This window comes from Strix uralensis, chromosome 4 (assembly GCF_047716275.1).
Source record: "Strix uralensis isolate ZFMK-TIS-50842 chromosome 4, bStrUra1, whole genome shotgun sequence".
NCBI classification, from domain to species: Eukaryota; Metazoa; Chordata; class Aves; order Strigiformes; family Strigidae; genus Strix; species Strix uralensis.
In genome coordinates this window covers 40,593,685-40,616,757 of record NC_133975.1, presented here as the reverse complement: position 1 = coordinate 40,616,757, position 23,073 = coordinate 40,593,685, and the positions used below count along the sequence as shown (strand labels likewise).

The window sequence follows — 23,073 nt, the reverse complement described above, 5'->3', positions numbered from 1 at the left end:
TTCAAACTTGCAACAAAGTGAGAGGCATGCAGAAGGCTGCCTATTTCAACAATCTAAGCATCCATCTTGTTAGCAGAGAGCACTGTTAAAGAAAGATCTATAAACAACATTTTAAAAAGGTAGCTTAAGTAGCAGAAATAAATCTTGCTATAACAGTGCAGAGCTTACCACGGTGTATTCTTTGCACTAAGATAAATTAGATGGTGGTAGTGCTTATAGTTCTGGGTAGAGACTGGATGCACTGTGACATATGATGGGACCACATCCGATACACCACTGGGGAAGATACTCAGAGTCCCTTTGCATGGACAGTACACAAAATGTATTCAAAGAAAGCAGATACATGTAAGAAACAGTCTTTTGAGTATATTTCTATTAATAGTTAGGTCTGCTAATCTCCTTCCATACGTCAGCCTGAAGTTTTCCTTGTATTTCAAGTTATATTCCATCATGTGCTGTTAATACAAAGTCCATGTTTTCTGCTGCCAAAGACAGAACAAACTTTTTCATCATTTCATTAGCTGAAATGTTGCTGTCACCTTCCTAAAAAAAAAAAAAAAAAAAATAGCCATTCATCTGAAGAAAATGCATTTTGGTTGGTTTTTTGTGGGTTTGTTTTGTTTTGTTTTTTTAAACAGGCAAGCAAATACAGGCTAATTTGTCACGGTTGGCTATTCTGTAAAATGAGTAAAAAGAGACACTGATCCCTAGCAGCATCATATCTGTCCTGAACTTTTCATATCACATATCTATTATCACTAAGAAATCCAGTTCTTTTGAAAGGGCTGAAGTTAACAACTTTCTGAACTGTTCCTTCCTTTGGCATACTGCACAGACATCCACCATATGTATATCACAGCATTCTGCCTTAGATTATGTCACTGCTAAAAATCAAAGGTCTGTCACTCTTCATTTTAACAACACATGCCATATGCATCATGATTGCAACTCCTTTAGTTTTGCTCATTTAAATAAAATATTTTGTTAGAAACTAAAGTGGGACAGGCAAGAGACATCAATTACCCTGTATTCAACCTATAATAGCAAAGAACATTTAATAGCTGCAATGATTTATTTATTTACAGATCAGTAAATATTCCCTGGCATACTTTGTCTTTCTTTAGTATCTGGAGGCCTCAGCTAAGAAGAAATTCCCATTGTAGAAATGTAAAGACTATGACCTACTAAAGCAATAAACATGTCATAGAATGGGTGGAAGAAATGAAATCTTATGTATGTCCTATATGGCTTTTCACAGATGGGAAGTCAAGACACAGTGAGTTACAGTAAGATTTTTCAAGGGCACAAACAATTTTGTAGTCATTTCTGTAGGTCAAATTGAAATACGTAAACGATGTAGATAATCAGTCTCAGATCTTTCATATCTCAGTCCAGAATCTTAAATGATATCCCAATAATTTTCATAAAACATTATCTCTAAAACAGTAACTTATAAATTACTGGCTGCAAGAAGAGCTTACTTTTTAATCTGATAATATAACTTTTGATACCTTCACTATTTCATAACAATTTCATTCCTTGGAATTACCAAGCATGATGGAAATTATTGCTATTACACATTTCCTTTTTTTAACCATGTGCTCTTACTGAGAATTCATATATTGGGGAAAGGTCCAATGTTTGTACCTACTGAAGCTGTGCACTACTGGAACTACCTTGTGAAGGTCTTAGATGGGATTTTTGTTTTGTAGGGTTTACCCTATTTATTGAAAGGCAGTTGTGGGTATTTAGTAAAGTTGTTATAATAAAGCAGTTGTTTTTACAACCAGTTTATCCAATTAAGTGTTCTACCTCACCGAGCCAAGGGGTATGGCGTATGTGCATTAAGAAATTTATTTCATATCCCCCACAGGTTTTCTTTCACCCACATTAACATTTTTATGTTTCTGTTGCAGGAGTTTCATAACTCTGTTTCACAAATTGAAAACTATCTTCTCAGTACTGCTTTCTTTAAGTGGTAAAACAGATTAAGATGAGTTGTTAGAGCTCACTAACATCAAAATAATCTTACTAATTTTGGCTGTATATTCCACCTCTCATTTACAAAAAGTGAGAAGGTTTCCCAAGTATATATTGAATACAGATGATCCAACTTCTTATTTTCATTGTACATTTTCATTACAATGGCAAATATTCTGGCTATCTACCCACATTAATAGCTCATATAAAACAAGCAACTGAACAAAAGCACATTGTTCTGTGAGGAATAAGCCTGAATGATTTTTTTTTTCCTATATCCATTTGAAATAGTCTTGAAAATACTTATAATTGTATGGATTTTTGAAGTTTCTTTCGAATCCAATTAGAAAACTCCAAAATAGCACAGTATTGTTGCTTACCTAACGCCAACATCAGCTGTAATTAAAGTTGTAAGTCTGCAACTGGAAGATTTTACCAGAGGCTATTTGTATTAATAGATACTCCAAAGACTGTGTACTTACTACAAAATCATTAAAATTTATAGCATTCCCAGTCTTCTCTGTCTTGGTAACATATTATGTCTTTGAAATGGACAAAATTAGACTCATCACTTATCTTTTTGATGGCAACAAATTATTCAGACCAAATCAGCAGTGGTCCTCAGTGCACTAACTGTACCAAAAAATTGACCACTATCAGGAAAGCAAGTTTATAATAACTAGGGAGAAGAAACATAAAGAGCAATTAAGCACGCAGAATGATGCTCTGGGCTAAACAATCTGAGCTGATAAACCCTGAACCAATGTCAGGAGCACAGCCTACTAGGGTATGTCTTTGACATTCTGGCCCACCGGATGCTTTTCTCCTTCTACAAAGAAGCAGGATGGATTTCATTCATTTCCAAGTTGTGCAGTTTACCAGCATGGAAACATAAGAGTGGCATGGAGATAACAAGCCAAAAGACAGTATTGCACTAGCTGATAGCTCAGAATAAATGAAAGCATAGCTGATAGCAACAAAATAAACAAGGCTTATACTTCTGCACTACCCTGATACTGAGGAACCTGTGAAGTTTCATTTAAAGTCCTTTTTCCTTTATATTTGTCCTTAAATAAGACTACTATTGAAATAGCAGAAACCAATATTTTAAAGTTGAAAGAAACTGTCTTGAGAGATTGTATTTTTCCACTCTGAAAAACATCTCTGGAACTAGAGACTGTTAAGAGGTTTTTGTTAATAATATGGTTACTACTACTTTTAATATTCATACCTATTTTTGAACTTCCCTGCACTGCTAATAAGCAAGGCCTGCTGAATACATCTGCAAGCTGAGTAACTGAGATACATAGCACTTATTACACCATAGCCATTGAGTATGTAAAAAGACTTAACTGATACCAGCTCCAAATAGATACTACCTAACTAGCTCCATAAACCACCTTTAAAAATTCCTAAAATGTCAGACATTAGAGCAGACATTTATCCTCTACATAGATATAAAAGCCCAATTCTGCCTCTGTTGAAAACCTTAGATTTACAATGGCTTTGTTGGAATGTACAAGAAATATAGGACTGGATAACAGAAATGTGGGTATTTTATTAGTCATAAAATTCTGCACCGACATGAGTATTTGTCAAGAATTATGTCATAGAGAAATCTAGTTTCAGTTTTAAAGCAAATGATCACATATTCTGAAATGAGAGCACCCTGAATTAGTCATTTCCATTAAAACTCTGAAGTAGAATTGCCTAGCAACCAAGAAAATTAATTCAGAGATTAAAATAAACACTGACACTGACAGAGCAACTGCTATTCTATCCCAACAACCATAAAGACACTCAGAAAAGAGGCTAGCGTTTCCTTATTTTTTCTTAACAAAGGAAAAACAAACAATTTCATAAAATGAGTCATAATGGACAAAGAATAAAAACAGTCAAAGCAACTGCATAAAGCAAATGCATATAATTGCCCTCTTTTTATATAACATCATTAAAATGAAAAATATAGAAAGTTTTTGCATATTCTGACAATAGTGAAAAAATTGCTGTGAAGGTTTCTAACATGCTTTCCCACATACAAAGAGCAAATTTGTTTCATTACATTCACTCCATGCAAGTATTTTACATTTTAGTACTTATTAGCTTAGTTTATTACAGAATTTATGACCATGCATACTAGAAAAAACTATGCAGCATTACTACCCACTACTACCCCTAGTCAAATTATTCCTGATCACATTTCTGTAGGGAAGCTTTTAAATTATAGAGCTTATCACACTGAGATTGTTATGGGAAAAAAAAGGTAACAGATTAAGGACAGTAAGGATGACTGCAATAATTTAGTTTAATGACTGCTACTCTTATATTGCTTGTTACATCTGGGCCATTGTGTAATTCATTGTCCCTGAAGGACTCCAAAAGCCTAGTAAAATTATCCCTTTAGAATAAAACAACCACATTCCGTAGTAATATTGAAGTCTATCACCTTGTCAGAACATTAGATGTGAGGAATGATTACAGATCAGCGACTCCTCAGTGGCAGTATGTTCAAACCTCTAGTAGTAAACAGTCCATCTTTCCAGCTTCAGGTGCAGAGTTTGTACACACTCAAAAAAATGATCAGGAATTATGAGGGCAAGAACAACCAAAGGAGAAAAATAAGATCCCAGCAGATATCACAAGATTTAGCAACTGCAGCAGCTACAACAAATCTAGTTGAGTTTACATTAAAAGATAATAATAAAAATAAAACAGTATGAGAAATAAATCAAGACAGACAAGTAGGAATAACTGTGCTTTAGAAGGTAACTCCCCAGGCATGGACATAACTGTTCTATCAGGAAAGAAGAGTATATTTCAACTCTTTACTTGTGTATAATATTCACAAAACACACCCACAGCTAGCTACAAGTACTTTAGTCTTGAAATCTGCATATTCCAATCACATTCAAGAAAGGCAGAGGCGCCTGAACTGGATTTTAGAAGTTAAGGCTGTCATTAAATATTTAATAAATTACATCTTTTCATCTTCTAGAGGGGGATATGACAGGTAATAATGGAAGGATATCTGCTGGAGGCATGGGCAATACAGATGGTATGGGCATGTGTAACAGATCAGAATGAAGAAAATATTAACAGCAAAAGTCCCCCATATGCAAACACATCCATAAAGCTGATAAAAGACCCCAAATGTCCATAACAGGTTCCCCTGTGTCTTAAATATTTGATGACTGTACCAGATGGGGAGGGGGGAGAAAAATATCTTGTCTGAACCATTAGCATAAACACAGCTGACCTAAAAGACCTACTCACCACTAGGTTATAATTATTCCAGTGTTTTCACTAGTGAGCAATGTTCATAAATCTAGAATAATTTTGAAAGATGACATCTTTGAGAAACAGTAGCCTCCATATGCTGTTGAAGAGCTGAAATAAATTTACATTATATTTTCTGGCCTTTGTGCCACATACCATGGCTGTGGTTGTAGTATACATGTTTTACTAGACTCTTATGGTAGTCACAGTGATAAGCACCTTATTTGATTAATTTTATCTGTATGATAGAATGGTAATATAAAACTAGAAGGTACTCCTGCAAACTCTACACATAGCTGGCAATAGTATCTTTTTTCCCTTTAAGATTTTAAACAGCACAGTTTATATGGCAAAAATCTCAGAAACACATACCTGTTTTCTGTGTTCACACTAGGCATGGTCAGAGTCCAGAACCTTGTAACAGACCACCAGTTCAGAAGGATTTATCAAATTTCTACTCCAGTCTATCCCACAAAACACAGGCAACTAACCAACATGTTGTTTCAAACCTGCATTAAAAGACCAAAAGTCTCACCTATAGTTTATTACAAGAGGACTGCAAGAAGGATAACACCAGTGTTAGTCCTTGCACTAGCAGCAGGAAATTAATGAAATTAAAATCCCAGATAATCTTAGAAAGCAGACCATGACCATGTTGCAGAGAAAAGGTAAAAAGGTCACTAGTAGCTCGCCTTGGGGAAAATTCCATCTGCAGAGCACATTTGATTATCAGCTTGGCTTAAGCATATGAACAAGACACACTAGCAAAATATTTCAATACCACTAGAAGGTCCAGTACACCCTGCCCAAGAGTGAATCCAAATTCCAGTAATTCAAAGGAAAAACACAAGCAAAAATCCTTAAAAATTAGAACAGCCAAGAAGAAAATGATAATTTCTTGGAGCCTGCAGACAGCCACAAGAGACATCAAAGCATATTAATCTACTGTAATACCATGCAAAACAAACAGAAAAACCCCAGCTGATAAAGAAACTCCATTCAATCTTCCTTCCAGTTTTCTCTTCTCAGACCCTATTAAATTGCATCATCATATCCTCTCACAGATTTCCTGCCAAAAACCCAACAGCTACATGCAGATTACTCCTCAGCATTGTTAGGTCTTAATCTTAAAGACCGTGCATATGCTTCCTTTTTGCTTCTGTGAATAATGTGAATAATTGGTATAAAACCAATGGCATTACTCACAGTGCATGACATCAGATACATACACATGTCTTTGCAGGATCAGCGCCTTGGTCATTGATTTTCCAGATTTTGAAGTTACTTGTGTCTGTAATTTTAGAAGCATTATATTACCCCAAAATCAAGGTCAATATATGCATTTACAAGCAAATTACACTCTTTTCTACAACATTGGTGGGTAGTGTGAATGAAAGTGGTCCTTAATAGTCTACTAGGACTATGAATTTGCCAGCAAAAGGGAAGTATTGTGTAGCAAATATAGTAGAAGTTTTATGGCTCAGAGGAGTCGATCTCGGGCTAATTATGAACACTTGGAAAACAAGATACTGTTTCATTTTGATGTAGTTCAGCCATCTGGTTAAGTAACATGGCAGTAAGATGATTTGAATAGCATGAGAATCGCAAAGAGAATCTGCAGGTGTTTACAAGGAACTGCAACTTACTACTAAGAGAAAAGGCAGGGGAGAAAGCATGTTTATGCTTATTATGCTTATGTTAAAAGTCTATGTTGACCAGAAGTAGTGGTCAACCTCTCAGTAAGAAATTAGAAGACTGAGAAAGTGTGTTAAGGCAATTGTTCTGCTATACTGAAGCATCACAAAAAATAGCAAAAGCATTTTATATACCTAACAGGTATATAAAGTTCATGAGAAAGTAAATCACTGTATTTGTGTCATTCATGTAGAAATGCAAGTATAGGAGTGGCTTATCAACAAGTCATGAACGAAGGGAAACCATAAGCATTTCACACTAAAGCTACTCAAGTTTAAAAATCAACAGTACAACATTCAATAATATAAAATTGAATACCTTTATGAACAACACAGTGGCCAGTAGTCAATGATCTCTTTCTCAAGGCTGTTTCAGACATTTGCTTTCATCCTCAGTTATGCATATTGAGTTGTTATTTACAATTACTTAGCAACCTACAACCCCCATAAGTACATGCTCTTTATTGGTTTATAACCTTCATGAAAAACACTATCCTTTAAAAGTTTATAAGTTCTTTTGTGCCACATGCAGAATTCAAAATGTTATTGATTTTACCATTATCAGTAAAAATAAAAATTGGTTCATGGACATCTGCTCAATTAAGTTTTTTTACAATGGACTAATCCAACAGCCAGAGAGGTTGAATCTGGGCTCACTACATCCAGTAGCAGTTACTGCAACCCCTTTCTTATACTGCAGCTACCTGACCTGTTTAACATTGTACTCAGGTAGGGCACAGAAGCATCTGTCACGTCCCAGTGACAGCAGCCCTTGCAGCTGAGTTGTTGCCCACCTCATCCACTGAAAAGGGAACATATCAAATGTAAGCATCCCAGAGATGAGATTCAACCTCCAAGTTGCACCATGAACATGGAAAATAAATTATGCAGAAAAATGTAGTTGGAAATATAATCTTCACGGTAGAGGTCACAGAACAAGCAGGCCAGTAAAGAGCAAGAAGTTGCTGAGTATAAATCACTTTGTACTTATGACATGAGGACATAATATGGTATTTAACTGGTAAAAAGCAAGAATTAATTTACTGAAAAGGTTAAGGTAACTTTAGCTTGTCTATTGCCATTCACTAACAGGGAAGGTAGTTCTCCATTGACTGACTTCACAGCTAGTTAGGTAACTCACAAATGCTCCCTCAAGTAAGATCAAGAATATGCCTCCCTCTAGAACAAATGTCCTTCTACCTCTCTAATAAGCAAATGTTAATTCTTCTGTACTTTGTAAGAAAGGGTAGATGCTCTGTTTTATATTACTTGAACTGTGTATTTAATTCTTCTTACGCAATAGGAACACCTCAGAATTTGTAGTTCCTAGTAGTATTACCAAAGGCTTATCACAAACCACAACAACATATAAAAATAATGCAGAGAGGGCTCTACCAGTAGGTTATGTACAGCTGTCTTTGGCAGCATGCCTAGAATGCCATGAAAGTCAAGGTGTTCCATAAATTCCCACATTATATTCTCAGGCCATTTGGACTTTATGGGTCAAAATGTAAGACTTGAATTTTCCCAGAAGACCAAGGAGATGATGAAGTAAAACCTGAAATATGGGAGGCTTACTAATCTCTGGAGTATACTTCTATAAGCTAACAAAGAGACTGCAAGTTTCTCTGGGGCTTTATATGCCACCATAATATCTAGAGTCTGGGCATTTATGTTTTTTTCAAAAGATATAAGAAAGAAAACCACCCCAAACTACTAACATTTAGTAATGTGAAATGTTAAAGAACAGTCTTAAGAGCTAGGACTTATTTACTGATAGAACAGGAACAACAGAACTAGCAACAGTACTAACTTTTCCATGGCCTTACACCTCTAGTGCTGACTTGGAGGATTTACCCTCAGCAGCCTACACAATGTCTTGACCACCACAGACCAGATTCTCCTTGTCATACTGGAGAAACTTACCACAGCACCAGCTTCTGCATGCAGATTCTGGCCTGTAAGTATTAAGAAGTCCCAAAGCATTCAAGGTCCTGCTAGTAACTTGCACTATATCAGAGCAAAAGATCTTTTGACGGTCAAGAGTTTGAAGTGAGATGTGTAATAGAAGGGTAAAAGAGATGGGGAGCAAACAGTTCGGCAGATCGAAGTAGAACACAACAGGATGTATGTGTTGGCTTTCTTCTGGAGAGGCGAGGATCACAGCTCTGTGCCACCCAGGCATAGGAATGAATACCTGGCTTGGATAGGTTCCTCATCTACCCCCTGAGATACCAATCAAAACCGTGACACCAGAAGCTCCAGATCTACTCTTGTATAAAAACATGTAACCCTAAGTTCTTAGCTATGGCCAAACATGTCACCACTTGAGAGCTGCAAAGAGACACCCCAAGCTCTTCCCATGGTTGTTTTCTAAAGTCTTTTGAATAGAATCAAAGTTATGCCAGCTGCTTACTATTACATATAACTTAATAGAGTAAGAGAAGATGTGGTGGGAAATCAGGGGGTGGCAGGCTTTGATGAATTACATAAAGAAAGCTAAGCTGATTCACCAGTAGTAGAGGGTGCCACTATACTGTGGAGCCTCCCACACTGGCTACATCACCTTGCTAGGCAAGGGTACGCAGTACTAGCTTCCTTCACCAAACTAGGCTAGCAGGTCAACTGTGATAACTCTTTTCCATGTATGCGAAGTGATATACTTTCCTTTTCCAACTAAGGGAAACTCCCTATTTCTCATCGCTTTAAAATAAAACCAGATTTGGTCTCCCTCTTTCCGTCACCTCTGCATAACTTCAAAATAGTTAGAAACTGCCCAGAGTTACAATATTATCATAGTAATATTACCACAGTAATATTACGATATTACCATAGTAGCCATGAACATAGTATGGCTGCTGTTTTACTTGGGGGGAAAAAAATGTGTTTAAGTTACATGTTCATTATTTTTAAAAGATAATCTGAATCTATGCTTCTAATAGCTTTTTGTGTAAAACTTCTCAAATGTTTTATTTACCAACATTAATCTGAAAATATCAATCTAGTATTTTTCTTTTCAGATTACTTGTTGTTTTGTTGGGTTTTAAGTTGACAATTATTGAACTTTGTATCATTATATCAACACAATATGAGATTTTAATTTCTTTTTCTTGGAAGATTAAAATGTAAAGATTTGGAGGCCATTTAAAAACACTCTACCTTAAAACACATTTTATTTCTAAAGAAACTCCTAAAATTTCCATCAAGGCCCTCTATAGGTCTTGTCTGAAAGACCAAATGTTAGTATCTGTCATTCTTTTAACTCTAATATTGTCTTCCTCTATTTCCATATCAATTTCAAACTTCTGAACCCCTCCAAAGGTCTTTCATATTATATTGTTTATTCCTTTCTTCTTTTCATCATATTGCCTCTCCTTCAGTGTTTGTCAGCACAATCATCTCTATTTATTCCCACTGTGCCTTAATGCAAAGCAATCCCTGATTGATCACTTCACTATGCTATTATACTCTCTTCCTTCAAATTCCTCCATAATGTCCAATTTTACCTATATAAAATAACGCTGCTGCAGATTGAGAAGTAGGATGTGACCAGCTATGACTTAATAAACATGCAGCACTTGTCATCTTATATTACATGTTCCCAGAAGAAATTTAAAAATGCTGTACAATTTCATTTCCATGCCTTTCAGATGCTAAAAAGAAAGTGCTTCCACAGAAAAATGAAAAGCAGGACAGCAGTCACAATGAGCTACTTTTTTTTTTTTTTTTAAGGAAGACAAATAAAAACTAAACACACTCTTGAGGTACAAATGGGAAGATACTGACAAGTGAGGAAAGCTTACTGGAACTACAGATACTACATTTTACTTGAGTTTTATTTACACTCTGGCAGTAGCACCTTCCTGCAAAGCTCATATGCCAAAAGTGAAGGAAATCCACCTTTTGCTGGTCTAGTTTTATACCACAACTGCAGCAAATGCACTGCTCCCCTCACATCACTATTAACAAGAGATCTTTTTGTTAAAATTGATACTAAATTTATTGTGATATTCATTTGCTGTACAGTTGTATTGTTATCACTACTGAAAAAAACCCACAAAACCTCTCACTATGTGAACCAAATAAAAATTCTTCAGAAACTCTTCAAGTGCAAATATCAGAGGTATTGTAAATGTAAAGAGAAGAGTAATCCTTGTACTTAGTAGTAGTTGGTGATATTTTAGCAACTGTTATTTAGAACAATGTTGCCCCAGGTGGCTGCAGTATAAATTTTGGGAGGACTACTGAAGTCCTACATGATGACTAGTAAGAAGAAGATTAAAATATTAAAGGGGAAAAAAAAAAAAAAAAGAAAATTTCACCTTCTTAAGATTAGTGCATTGTAGTATGAGAGTTGGCATGGACAAGTTAACAGAATACTTAAGCCACTTTTTGTGTCAGTGGCCTTCCTTCATAAGGCCCTAGAGCATATGTGTACAAAAATTCACAGTTCCAATCTCTATTTAGTGTTTATCTTTGACCCTCACAATTTTGATGCTCTGAGTTTGATCTCTCTGCTGAGAAAATGACAAGACTTATTTCTCATTCCTTACACACTGGAACTGAAGTCTCTAATTCCCTGTGCCCCCAAGCAAAAGATTTGTGACAACACGTCAGTGTGGGACTTGCTGGTCTATCTCAGAAATCAGTCATGTGATAAGATAGCAGCAGGAATTATGCATTTCAGTCGCATGAATTGCCCAAAAATTATTCTGAAATAGAATTGTCAAAAGGAATATTAACTGACAAAATATTTGATATAAGATCAATATTCACCTTTGCCTTTTTTACATTCTGATTTTCAATGGCCATCAGGTGCTTATGTGCTTTATGCTTTTTATAAAATCATACACAGTGTCTACAATCTGAAACAGAACAGCCCAGAAATGTGGGGTTTTTTCTTATCTTCTTCTTAATGCTCCATATAAAACTACTAGGAGGAAAGAGCATATTCTCACCTGTTTATAAAGGGAGAATTAACAGTTCAAAACTATTGCATTGTGAAAGAAAACGTCATTATGTGAGGCCAGCAGCATTCCATTCATTCTTCCATCTTGAATTTTAGTGTAGTAGCAGGCAATTCAAATAGGTTAAAAATTGCATTGCCAAAACTGTTTAAGGTGCTTATCAGAAATGAATGCATAGTCACAATATGAAAATGAATAATTTTTTTATATTAGATATATTGATCCCTCAATCCTTCTCCATAAGGAGCCTCAGCACTAAGCTGAATCAAATTTCATTTTCCTATATCTGCAGTATTGTTTTATCATTACTGAACGCTTATTTTTTCAGAGTAATTAGAAATCCAAAATACCCCTTTTCCCCCAAAGTGAGCCTTTACTTTCACAAACTATAGAAAAAGCTTTTCATGAATTTATATTGTTTCTTGATACAGTATTTTTTCATGAATTAATATAAATTAATAATTTTAAATATATTAACTCTTTTTTCTAAGCATTTACATCTCTTCCTTATGAAAGATCTTATTTCTAAAATAGCTTATTTATGAACTTGACATACGAGTGTCAAAATTACCATGAAGACTTAAATTCTCACACATTGAATTGAGGATGCCATCTGCCTTAGAGCAGCTGGAATACTTTTTACCCTGTAAGAATATGTATAAAAGTATAATTAGGTCCTATTAATACTGGATTTTCATGCCTATGACTTGTACGGTTAAGCCTGTAAGAAATACAAAGTTTTCTACTATTAACAAAGATATTTCAATGTTAAAGATTAAATAAGTAAGCAAGACTAGATTTTTTTTACATCATTATTTGTGAATGAAAGCCTAATGTATTGAATAATATATATTCAAATTTCAGCTCTGGAACTCACTGTTCTTAATGTAAGAATATTAAGAAAGGTAGTCTGTAGTTACTACATAAAGGAGAACATCTTACAATTTTAGAACAATTAACTTCAAATTCATATTGAATGTTACTGCATTTTTCTTTAATAAACCTTATTGATTAACTACTAAGGAGTATTAAGCAGGAATACTCCTATAGTGAGGTATTGTATGAAGAATATCAGCAAGAAAATGTCTGCTACTTCCTATTTGTAAGGCCAGATTTTCAACTGTTTCCAAATTACTCACAAAACTGACTATTTCAGGTGTCCTATAAGACCAGACAAAGTACTAACAACATAAAAAGGATCTAACAGAAGACGCAAGCACACGGTGTGGCATTTATGTTAAAGAACAGAAAATAACTCCTTGGCTTTATTTACAAGTATCGTCACCCAGCAAAATCAGTGCAAAATATTGAGATTTGCTCTTTTTTATTTTAACCAACTTGCTAAAAATAGTCAAATGAAAAACTGGACAACTGTTCTCTTTTAGAGGTAAATAAAAAGATTTAGAAGACTAACTTGCAAAGGATGTCAGTAATGTTTTGAGTATTTAGCTGTTGTTTTATTTCTTAATATGACATAAAAATCATCACTTTCATCTAGTCTAAAGTATGCTACTAACTTAGAGTCTGCCATTTTCCAAAAAGTACTGAAGTAACAGGAAGTAATTCAGCCTCTCATGGCTGAAGAAGCAGAGGCTGCATGTACATATTACTGGTAGCATCCTAGACTCCTTAACTTTCTTCTAAAACTCTGCTTAAAGCTCTCCTTTACTGGCATGCTGTGGTTCAAACAAAAAAGTTTTGATAATAGGCTGCAGATCCACTTAAATCACTAATGCAGACCAAATAGTAAATCATTATTTATTTTCTAGTATTCAACCATTTCCTGTCACTTTTTTTTTTTTTTTTTTGCTATCCTACTGGTGAAACCTGATCTATGTTTGTTAGGTATCCTATGGCCAAGAAAGCTTAAGTAAAATTAGCTCTTCCTCATGTTTGCTGCTGTACAAACACAGATGCTCCATCCATTCCTAAGAGTTTATTTTACAAAGGAATTCAAACTACAAAATGAAGTTATGGATGAACTATAAAAAAGGCACATCCATCTTCAATTTAGTGCAAGTGCTCTAAGCATGTCTTGCTGTGATACAGAATGTTTCTTTTTTCCAGAATAGATACGTTGTGAGAATAATCCTAAACTCCACTGTACCAAGTCCCACACAATGCAAAAAAATTACAGTGCCTGCCCTCTGTAAAGCTTTCTATTGGGCCAAATGACTGAGGTTGGGAACATCGTTGCAATCTTAGTGCTTTCATGGAGGGAAGATCTGTTCTGCAGTAACTGGACTGATACCTTTTTCCACATAGCAAAACTAACGGTTTGACGTCATTGTCTTTCAAACACTGGTAGTTGAGACCTACCACTGACACATGCAAATTTATGCATGAGGTTTTCAAAATTAGCATGCATCCCTAAAGACATCAGTGAAACTTCTGCTTTTAAGTGGAGCTGATCATTTTTGAAAAATAAACCAGTCAAATAAATTACAGGTTTTAGTTATCCTGGGTTTTCCAGACAGCAAATTTGCAGTCAAAGCTCTTAGCATGTTACAGTTCTGGGCATGTAGCATAATGTCACTATTATGGAAATCATGAACAAGTTGATATTTCTGAGATGTTATGACTTTTTACTTTGTTAGAATATATTTTAGTGTTCACATGTAGCTAATGTTTCAGGCAGACTTTCTACACACTTTCAGTTCTTGGACAGCTACAGACAGCTGTATAGCAAATACCTTTGAAACGTCCCCCCCAACCTGTACTGGCCTGCAAGCAAAGGGTGAAGAAATAAAGGGGGGGGGGGGGGGCACCCAGGTCTTCTAATACCTTGAATCAGAAAATGAATGAATACAAATTGTTCTTGGTTTCAATTTTTACAGCTTTACCTATGAAAACTGCTAGACAACAGCATTATTTCAATTTACTATATTAAGGGTACTGATGCCAAGAAAACACACACTTTCCAAGGCCAACAGAAAGAAAATATTGGGGGGTGGGGGTGGGGGGGGGGGGGTGCGTGCAGGGAAGATGTCCATTTCTGTTTTCCGATCATTACTTTGATTAGTTTCTAGTAATTCATTATTTTCAGAAAACATGTAATATATCTCCCTGCTCACAGTTTTCCCAGATACAACCATAAACTGTTAGACACTAGAATGCACAGATACTGTGTAAGGCAGAAGATTACTATTTGGAACAATTATGGTAAGAATTATGTTTGCACTTATCAATATCTGATTGCATAAAATTCTCTAAAATAACAAGACTTCAAATCTGCAAGCATCTTATTGGAGCTTTCATCGTATTTATGAAATGCATCGCATTTATGAAATGCATCAATATAAAACTATTCACTTCCATCATGGCTGCTAGGAAGACGTAATGCTGTTCAGTGGGAGGTTCAAAGCATCTGCTGTGAAGAGCACAGGAGTTGATAATCAGTGACAATTTATACTCCAATTGATTTTGTAGAAAGCAGAGGAGAAAGAAAGAAAAAAACAGTTCCACTCAAGATGTCAGGAGGACAAAAATTAGAATATATGAATTACAATTAAAGTTCCTGGGACACCACAGTTAGAAAAACTAGTCCAGATGCCCTCGAACTATACTATGGATATCAGTTAAACACATAATAGATAAGTCACACTAAATGAAAGCAAAAAAACCAGAAACTATGAAAGAGAAGTATCATCATACTAATAACAGTCAGTATTTTTGAAGTGCAAAGTGCAAACCTTAAAGAGATCCATGATTTCATAATAATCCCTATACTTCAATATCTGCATTCAAGCATCCCCAAAGATTCAAAAAAGAAAATATTTTTCATTTTCCTCCTGAATTGCTAGTTTTCTTTTAACTCTAAATACATTTTAAAAGTTGTCATAATCCAAAGCGGGAACACGACAGGTTCGCAGGTAGGGTCACAGCAACTAAGCAACATCCCCTTCCACACCAAGGAAAAATACATATAATTTGTGAGCTCTTAACATTCTCCTGACACTGTGATGACAGCTGGGTACCACTAAAGGGAAAAAAAGCTGAACACATGGCATTGTAAATGGGGGGGGGGGGGTAAGTAGTGTTAGCTGTTGTAATCACACTATTAATCACACCATTTTGAGTGGCTATTGGTCATTCAAGTCCTTATCATATGAACAATGAGGACAGTTTATCAATAACATGTTCTCTTAATATACAAAATGATTCACTTCTTTCTCTGATTTTTTTCCTCTCTGATTTTGAATTTCACACTGTTTCTTCAGGCAATCTCATTCAGTAACAATGAAGTATTTTGATTCAGTGCTCAAACAGTTCAATTCACTTGTTTCAAGAAGGAAAAAAATGCATTTCAGACTTAAAAAAACCCCATGTAAATATAAAGCACACTAAATAATTTGAACCATACAATAAAAGTACTGATTTTACCTTCAGGAAAAAAAAATGAAAAACAAAAAACAAAACCCTGAACTGTCTTGTACTTTCCATTATTTCTGCCATTTGCAAATAATAAAATTCAACTGAAGAAACTGCTGAAATCAACCAGATACTAATCTATGTATCTATAAACATAAGTATGTATACACACAGAGGGGGACATATATCCTCCTTTAGTGTTCTCATGACTATCTACTGTGCATCTAGATCAAGTCAAGATCATAAACAATTCAGAGCTGTATTCTGTCTAAATGGGTCACTTATAATGAGAAAGCATGACATTTACATGTAGAAAGCAGATTGATCAGGGAGTGGAAAAATCAGAATATGGCCTCAGCGCAGAAAAATATGGCTTTTTGTATTAAATAATTTGGCAAGTTCCTAAATCCTCCTCAAACATGGAATTGAATTCAAAATAAATTCAAAATGAAAAGTATACATGATTTTACATGGCAAATATTCACTAGGATTACCGTTTGTGCTTGCAGTAAAGTAAAATGAAAAACCTTGGTTCCTTTCACTACTATAACGTTGTTTGTACGGAATAAAACAAGTGAAAAGACAAAACCCAGTGAATTTCTCAGATTCACAAATTAATAATCTGCAATAATTTTAAATTGCACCTTTAAGTGTTAACACATCCCATAATGTTGTTATTTTTAACTTGACCAGAAACAGTGGAACAGAAATGCTCTGAACATGCTGTATACATCTTGCTAAAGCAATTTCAGCTGCAATGTGCAAAATTCATTTCAGTAAAATGCAAATCTGTGCAATGCAAATATTAGAACTATAGCAAGTCTGCTTCAACACATTGCAAAACAAAAGTGAAAAAAAGGCAGAGGGAAATTTCAATATTGCCTAAACATATACAAAATATACCCCATGTCTTTGTTCAGCCTGGACTATGATTCAAGGTGTAAATATTGGCTATATTGTTAGATATCCAACTACAACCAGCTCCAAATATTGTGTGAGTAGCTCACTCTTAGTTCACACTAGACTCCCTTGACCCAGCTAGACAAGCGTGAAAACATGAAATAAATGAAGGTTAACAAAGACTGGGCTGGGAAGCAGGCTGCATTAAATGCTTGCAATATTATTAGTATAGATGTAAAATTCGCTATTTAGATTCTTTTAATACTAGATATCAGATGGCAGTCACTATTATTAATACTAGGTGCTATTGCAGAGACACAAATAAAGTAAACAGTATAAAAAAAAAGAATCTTTCCCCATCTGCCACATAAGGATATCCACTAACCTTACAGCATGCTGCTAAAGCAAATAAGGAACTGCAAAAATAATTATCTCCTTGCAAAGAGAAAGCAATTTTATCACAATACCTTTCTGTGTTTGTCCCTCTTCCATATTCTCTTCCATGGCTACCTTTCTTCACTAGAAACAGCTACAGAGAATTAATCAAAAGCTTCAGTCAGATGTAGGAAAAAGTGTGGATTTTTTTTTCCCTGGGAAGCTCCAACAGCAGAGGCTTAGGCAAGTCCTCAGAGCTTAGCTAAGGCTCCCTCACGCTCCTTGTTTGCTTGGAGACAGGCTGTCAAGTGTAATTTCATTCAAATTACTCTTCCGTGAAGATTATCAATTTTTCTTCTCAAAGCTGCCCATTGTGTACCACTGTAAGCAGGTATTCAAATGAACAGCCTGTGAATTTTGGGGGGAAATTTGGTCTGCGCCCTTATGGCAATGACACCGATTCATAAGCCTCACTTTGCATATAAAATGGAGAAAAGAAATTGAGGTTTGTGTTGAAATTTGTGTTTTAAATTGGAAACAGGCTGTACTGAAAACAGATGGAGGGGTGTCCTCCTAACGGGAAGCAGACCACCAACCCATAATTCCCCCTATTTGCTACTGAAGTGGGAAAGCCCAGATGCCTGTGGGTTCTTTATGCTGTATTACTTGTCTTTCTCTCTCTCTCTCTCTCCCCCCTGCCTGCCTCTCCCCCTCCTCCTGTATCAGCACATTTAAGAATAATATGACTCTTCATTTCCCTCCTTCTCATATATCTATATCATCTGGAACTAACAACAAATATACACTATTACCCTTATAATATTTTAGAAAACATCTTTATAACAGTACCATTTTGTATGTGACTGTGCATTTCCACACACATACAAGCACAATTTAATACATGACATTAATCACTGAAAATTATATGCACCCTATAAATTATCTGTCAGTGTCAGAGTAAACAGGAATTTAGAGTCAGTTCAGAGATTTCAAACAGTATTTGCATCAATTCTTTTTCTGATTGCTAATATCCAAAATTAGGTGTACACTTTAAATCCCTACTAAAAAAACCAGACCTTCTTAAAATGGTGAAGATCACATGTGGGTATGTATGTGAGGAAACACGTACAAACACTCATACTGTTATGAATTTTCTCAGGAAAAGCATAGGTTAAATACACTGTGAGGACATCTACTCATTTGGGAAGCTCTGCAGTCTGATTTGGAATGCAAATTGGAAGCTGCAGTCTAGCAATAAATTAGCATTTTTGTACCTTAGTCTACAGAGTAATGTAGCATCATTTTAAGACTTTCATTATTTCACCAGAAGTGCAATTAGAACATAAGTCCAATTTTTCTTTACAGTTTTCACTTCTCATCCTTCTGGGAAAAAAATGACTCAAACTTACCCAAAAATAAAAACTACTATGGCTGAAAAATCATATTTACATATAAATGATAAATAGCTCATCCATTTACTTTATGCTGTCTAAATAGAGTGACCTAGTGCCACCTTCTAAGTCACAAAAAAAAAAAAAAGTTGTGGTTTTTGGTTTTTTTTTTGTTTGTTTGGGTTTTTTTGGTTTGTTGATTTGGGTTTTTTTCACACTGTTTGTATATAAATCTGTTCAAAACTGGTTCATACCAGAATAATTTTTATATGTGAAGTTAAATTTATATATATAATTAAGTAAATGAATGTGTATTTGTTTAGTTACCCAATGCATTTCTTACCCCTTTTTCCTTTTTAATTCACCTTTCTAGGGCTCTGTTTTCTGGAGCAATTCAAGAACAATGATCAGTTTTAGTTCTCAGATCTAACTGATCATTTCAAAATCAGCACACTAAGACTGCCTATACTCATGGAAGTGCTGTGACATCATAGCATCTAAGTGTCTTCCATCTTTCTAGGAATTATTCCTTCAGTCAGATATTTTTTTTATAAAAGATCATATTTCCTTTAAAACAGAAGATCTCCTGTGTAAGTCTCCCCTATACAGCTATACTTTCTTTTCAAAGTATTTTCTTACATAAGCATTAATAAATCTTGATATTTAAAAAAGTGTCTGGTGAATATTTTACTTAGGGTGGCAACTGCTTCTAAGCTTTGTTTCTTGATAGCACCAAATATTTAAGATAAGCAATCTCTTTAACAGTGATGCTTGCAACAAAGGAATCTATAGGTTGCTTATGAAACCGAATGACCTTGTTCCTTGAAACAATCCTACAAACTTTGTTTCAAATATAAAAAGCATCCACAAAAAAAAAAAAAAAAAAAAAAAAGCTGAAAGAGATAACTGGGAGATGATACGATAAAGATTGTACTGTCATGAGTGACACAGAAAAGGTGAATAAGAAACAACGTGTTCCATAAAGGGAGAGGGCTGCAAGGAAATTAGGCTCCAAAGAAAAGGCATAATACACAACGTGTACTTAAGCTGTGTAACTTGTTGCAGCAGGGTCTTGTGGAGGGGAAAAAAACCCAAAAGAACAAGGAGAATCTGAATCACAAAGATTCCTGGACATGAAGATGCACGTCTGGATCAGGGGATCCCTGAGCTGCAATACTGGAGAGTAGAGGAATATTTTGTGGGAAAGTTGGTTTTTTTTTTACTTATGCTACTTCCAAGACAGTCTGCTTTTGGACACAAACATATGAGATGCTGGGCGGAGTGAATACTTGATCTAGTCCCCACTATGGTCATTTTCACATCAGGTTCACACACACCTTAATTTTAATGAGGATTTTTAACTTCCTAAAAAGCCTACACTCATATGTCAAAGGTTAAGATGAAATCACAGTAACTGGTGAATCAAAGTATAGCATTGCCAAACAACAGCTCTGAGCTCTCCCCTCACCCCTTCCAATAATCTATTTCTCTGTGTAGATATTTCTCATGTTAAACATCAACTCCTCCAAACTACACAAGTGTTGAAGCTCCTTCTCAAGAGCACTGTGATTAGTTTCAGGTGCTATTAACTGGCCATCCATTCACAGCTTGTGTGTGAGTATGTGTAAGAGAGAGACTGTGAAAGAGATTTTGTCAGTTTCCTTCATTTTTGGTTGTATTTTATTACCATACTCATGTTGAAGCACAAATCTGCCTCCTAGATGTTTCTTTAAAAACTGTTCCAAGGACCTTCAAGGTGAAGTTATCAATAGGTGTTAATCCCAAAATCAAACAGAAAAAACTCTGCAAGCATTAAGAAGAGTAACAAACTAAACCAGAAAATGCCAATTTCATGTGATTTTCTAAGCAGCAACGGTTGGGACTTACTTTCTTCAGCATACTGTGAAACATGTTTACCACTGGTGATATAGAAGCTACTTTAAAGCCACACCCAAAAACCACCCAAGCTGCTAACTTTCTCTTTCTGGGCACACTTGTGGCACAGAAGGAAACTGTTTTAGTAGGAACTACATATTACTGTCTAAAATTCCCTCTTAATGTGAAATGAGATTATTGGTGCAAGTGATCATTGGACAACCATGCCAATTGTAAATGGCAAGGCAAGACAGAACATCCAACTGTATAATGAGACTAAATAAACAGTTAATCAAGAGAATAATTGGAAGCTGATGACATTAACAGATCCCCTGGTATCCATTATGATATTATGAAATGTAGTTGAGCACTTACAGCTTTAAACAGCATGACAAGACACCTGACTTTTACTCCCAGTTTTGTATGGCCTTCAAATCAGTTTACCACTCCATCCTTCAATGCTATTGATTTTCAGCTACATAATAATGATAATGTTGTGGTGCAATGATGTCCTGATCAACACACAAAAACATAATTTGAAAGCACAATGTTATTTATGTTGATAATACTACCTCAATATCTGAGCAAGAAAAATCAAAAGCCAGCTCGAATTACCTCAGCTATGTTGCAACACTTTGCCTATGACTGCATGAACAAGTTGTGATGCATCTGGGGTGTGAAGCAATACCCATTCTTTGTGTTTCAGGGGAATTCACTTTGGACTAATGCCAGTCAGGCCCCACAGATTGACTGCCCTTTAGGGTTTGGGGTGGCATAAGGTGCACTCCTGGAAAGCATGTTTTGGTTTCATTATATGAAAAACAATTTGTGTTCTTAGAGAATATTCTGTGATGCAAGCCAAACTACAGCAGGTGGGGAAAACTAGGACATTGACTTTAAAAGCTTAGTCCTGAACTCATCAAAACACTAATGCAGTAAATATTTTATGAAAATTAGGCAGCATATTATGGAAATCTGTAAAAGGCTCACAGAAAAATTAAAATTGGATGATCAAATTTGATATTTAGAGTGCACCACAATTAACATTTATAGTTTATATTCAAAACAGAAACATAACCATAAAATGATGGCAAAAGGTATTTCATCTTTGAAATATCCCAGAGTAAGGTTAGAATAACCATTAAGAAGCTTTAGGACTTCCAAAATGTGTCTAATTGCCTGTTCTGGGATGTGCATATCTTATTTACAGCTTCACAAGATACTTACCAAAATAAACAAACAGCACATCACATCACAGAGTTTAACTCATGCCAGACATTCACACAAGTGTCCAGAGAAAGGAGAAATGCTTAATGACATGAAAAATTAGCAGAATTAGTGGGGAAATGGAATGTTAAGAGAGGAAGGAAGTGGAAGGTAAAATGTAACAGTGGTACAATATTGTTACATATCCCAATGATGGGATTATGTATAGTTCTACTAATTCCCCATAATTATTACATTCTTCTAGAGGAACAAAGTACCAGTGTAAAACAGGCAGTTATCCAAGAAATAGCAAGATGGTCATATAACCTAAAGACATTTCAAAACAGGCCTTCACCCGATACAAGTAAGTCTATTACTACATAAATTTTTGCATTCTCACTAATAATATCAGTCATTGTTTGCTAAACAGAGAAAAAAATAAAAAAGAAGTGATATACAAACACAGAATACCAAAAAAGATGTTTGAGAGGTTATTACAATCCTATTAGTGCTCAAGTCTGGATGTTACACTGGACAGAAGTATAATGGACATCCTTTCTTTAATGACCTTAATTTATTCTCATTTCTTTCTACATCCTTCTATAATCTAACACTTCTAGCAACAGGGATTTTATTGAAGAGGAGAGGGTGAAGGGGACCTCCTTGCATATAGCCTCATTATGTTCTATATTAATAACCACTAACGACATTATGTTCTGAAAATTAACCCCTTTGTGAAATTCTCATCTGTTTAAAAAAATTTCTTCACTGAGAAAATCTTTCACCACTGCATATGATATCCAGCCTTACAACACAACAGATAAGAATTATTTTCTCTCAGTACTCAAATATGTATTTCATATATGCTGTATCAATCAAGAGGAGAAAGATAATAAAAAACTGATTAACAGGACCACTGATTCAGAATACCAATCTTAATATACTTCCAGACTATTATCTGTAGCTATTGTAAGTGTTATCTATAATTTAAAACCTTCAGTCTGACTGGTTATGTTTCATGATTATTATCAGTAAAGT

At 35.2% G+C, this 23,073-nt stretch overlaps 1 protein-coding gene across 1 annotated transcript in view; it reads right to left on the bottom strand.

The window, feature by feature from the left end:
* The window catches only part of GPM6A (glycoprotein M6A), a 126,653-nt gene extending 108,445 nt beyond the window's left edge, over positions 1-18,208 (bottom strand). Inside the window, exon 1 of the mRNA XM_074866440.1 lies at positions 17,656-18,208. Coding sequence (XP_074722541.1) covers positions 17,656-17,692 — 37 coding nt within the window. The 5' untranslated portion in view covers positions 17,693-18,208. The remainder of the gene's footprint in view (positions 1-17,655) is intronic.
* Positions 18,209-23,073: the final 4,865 nt, after the last annotated feature.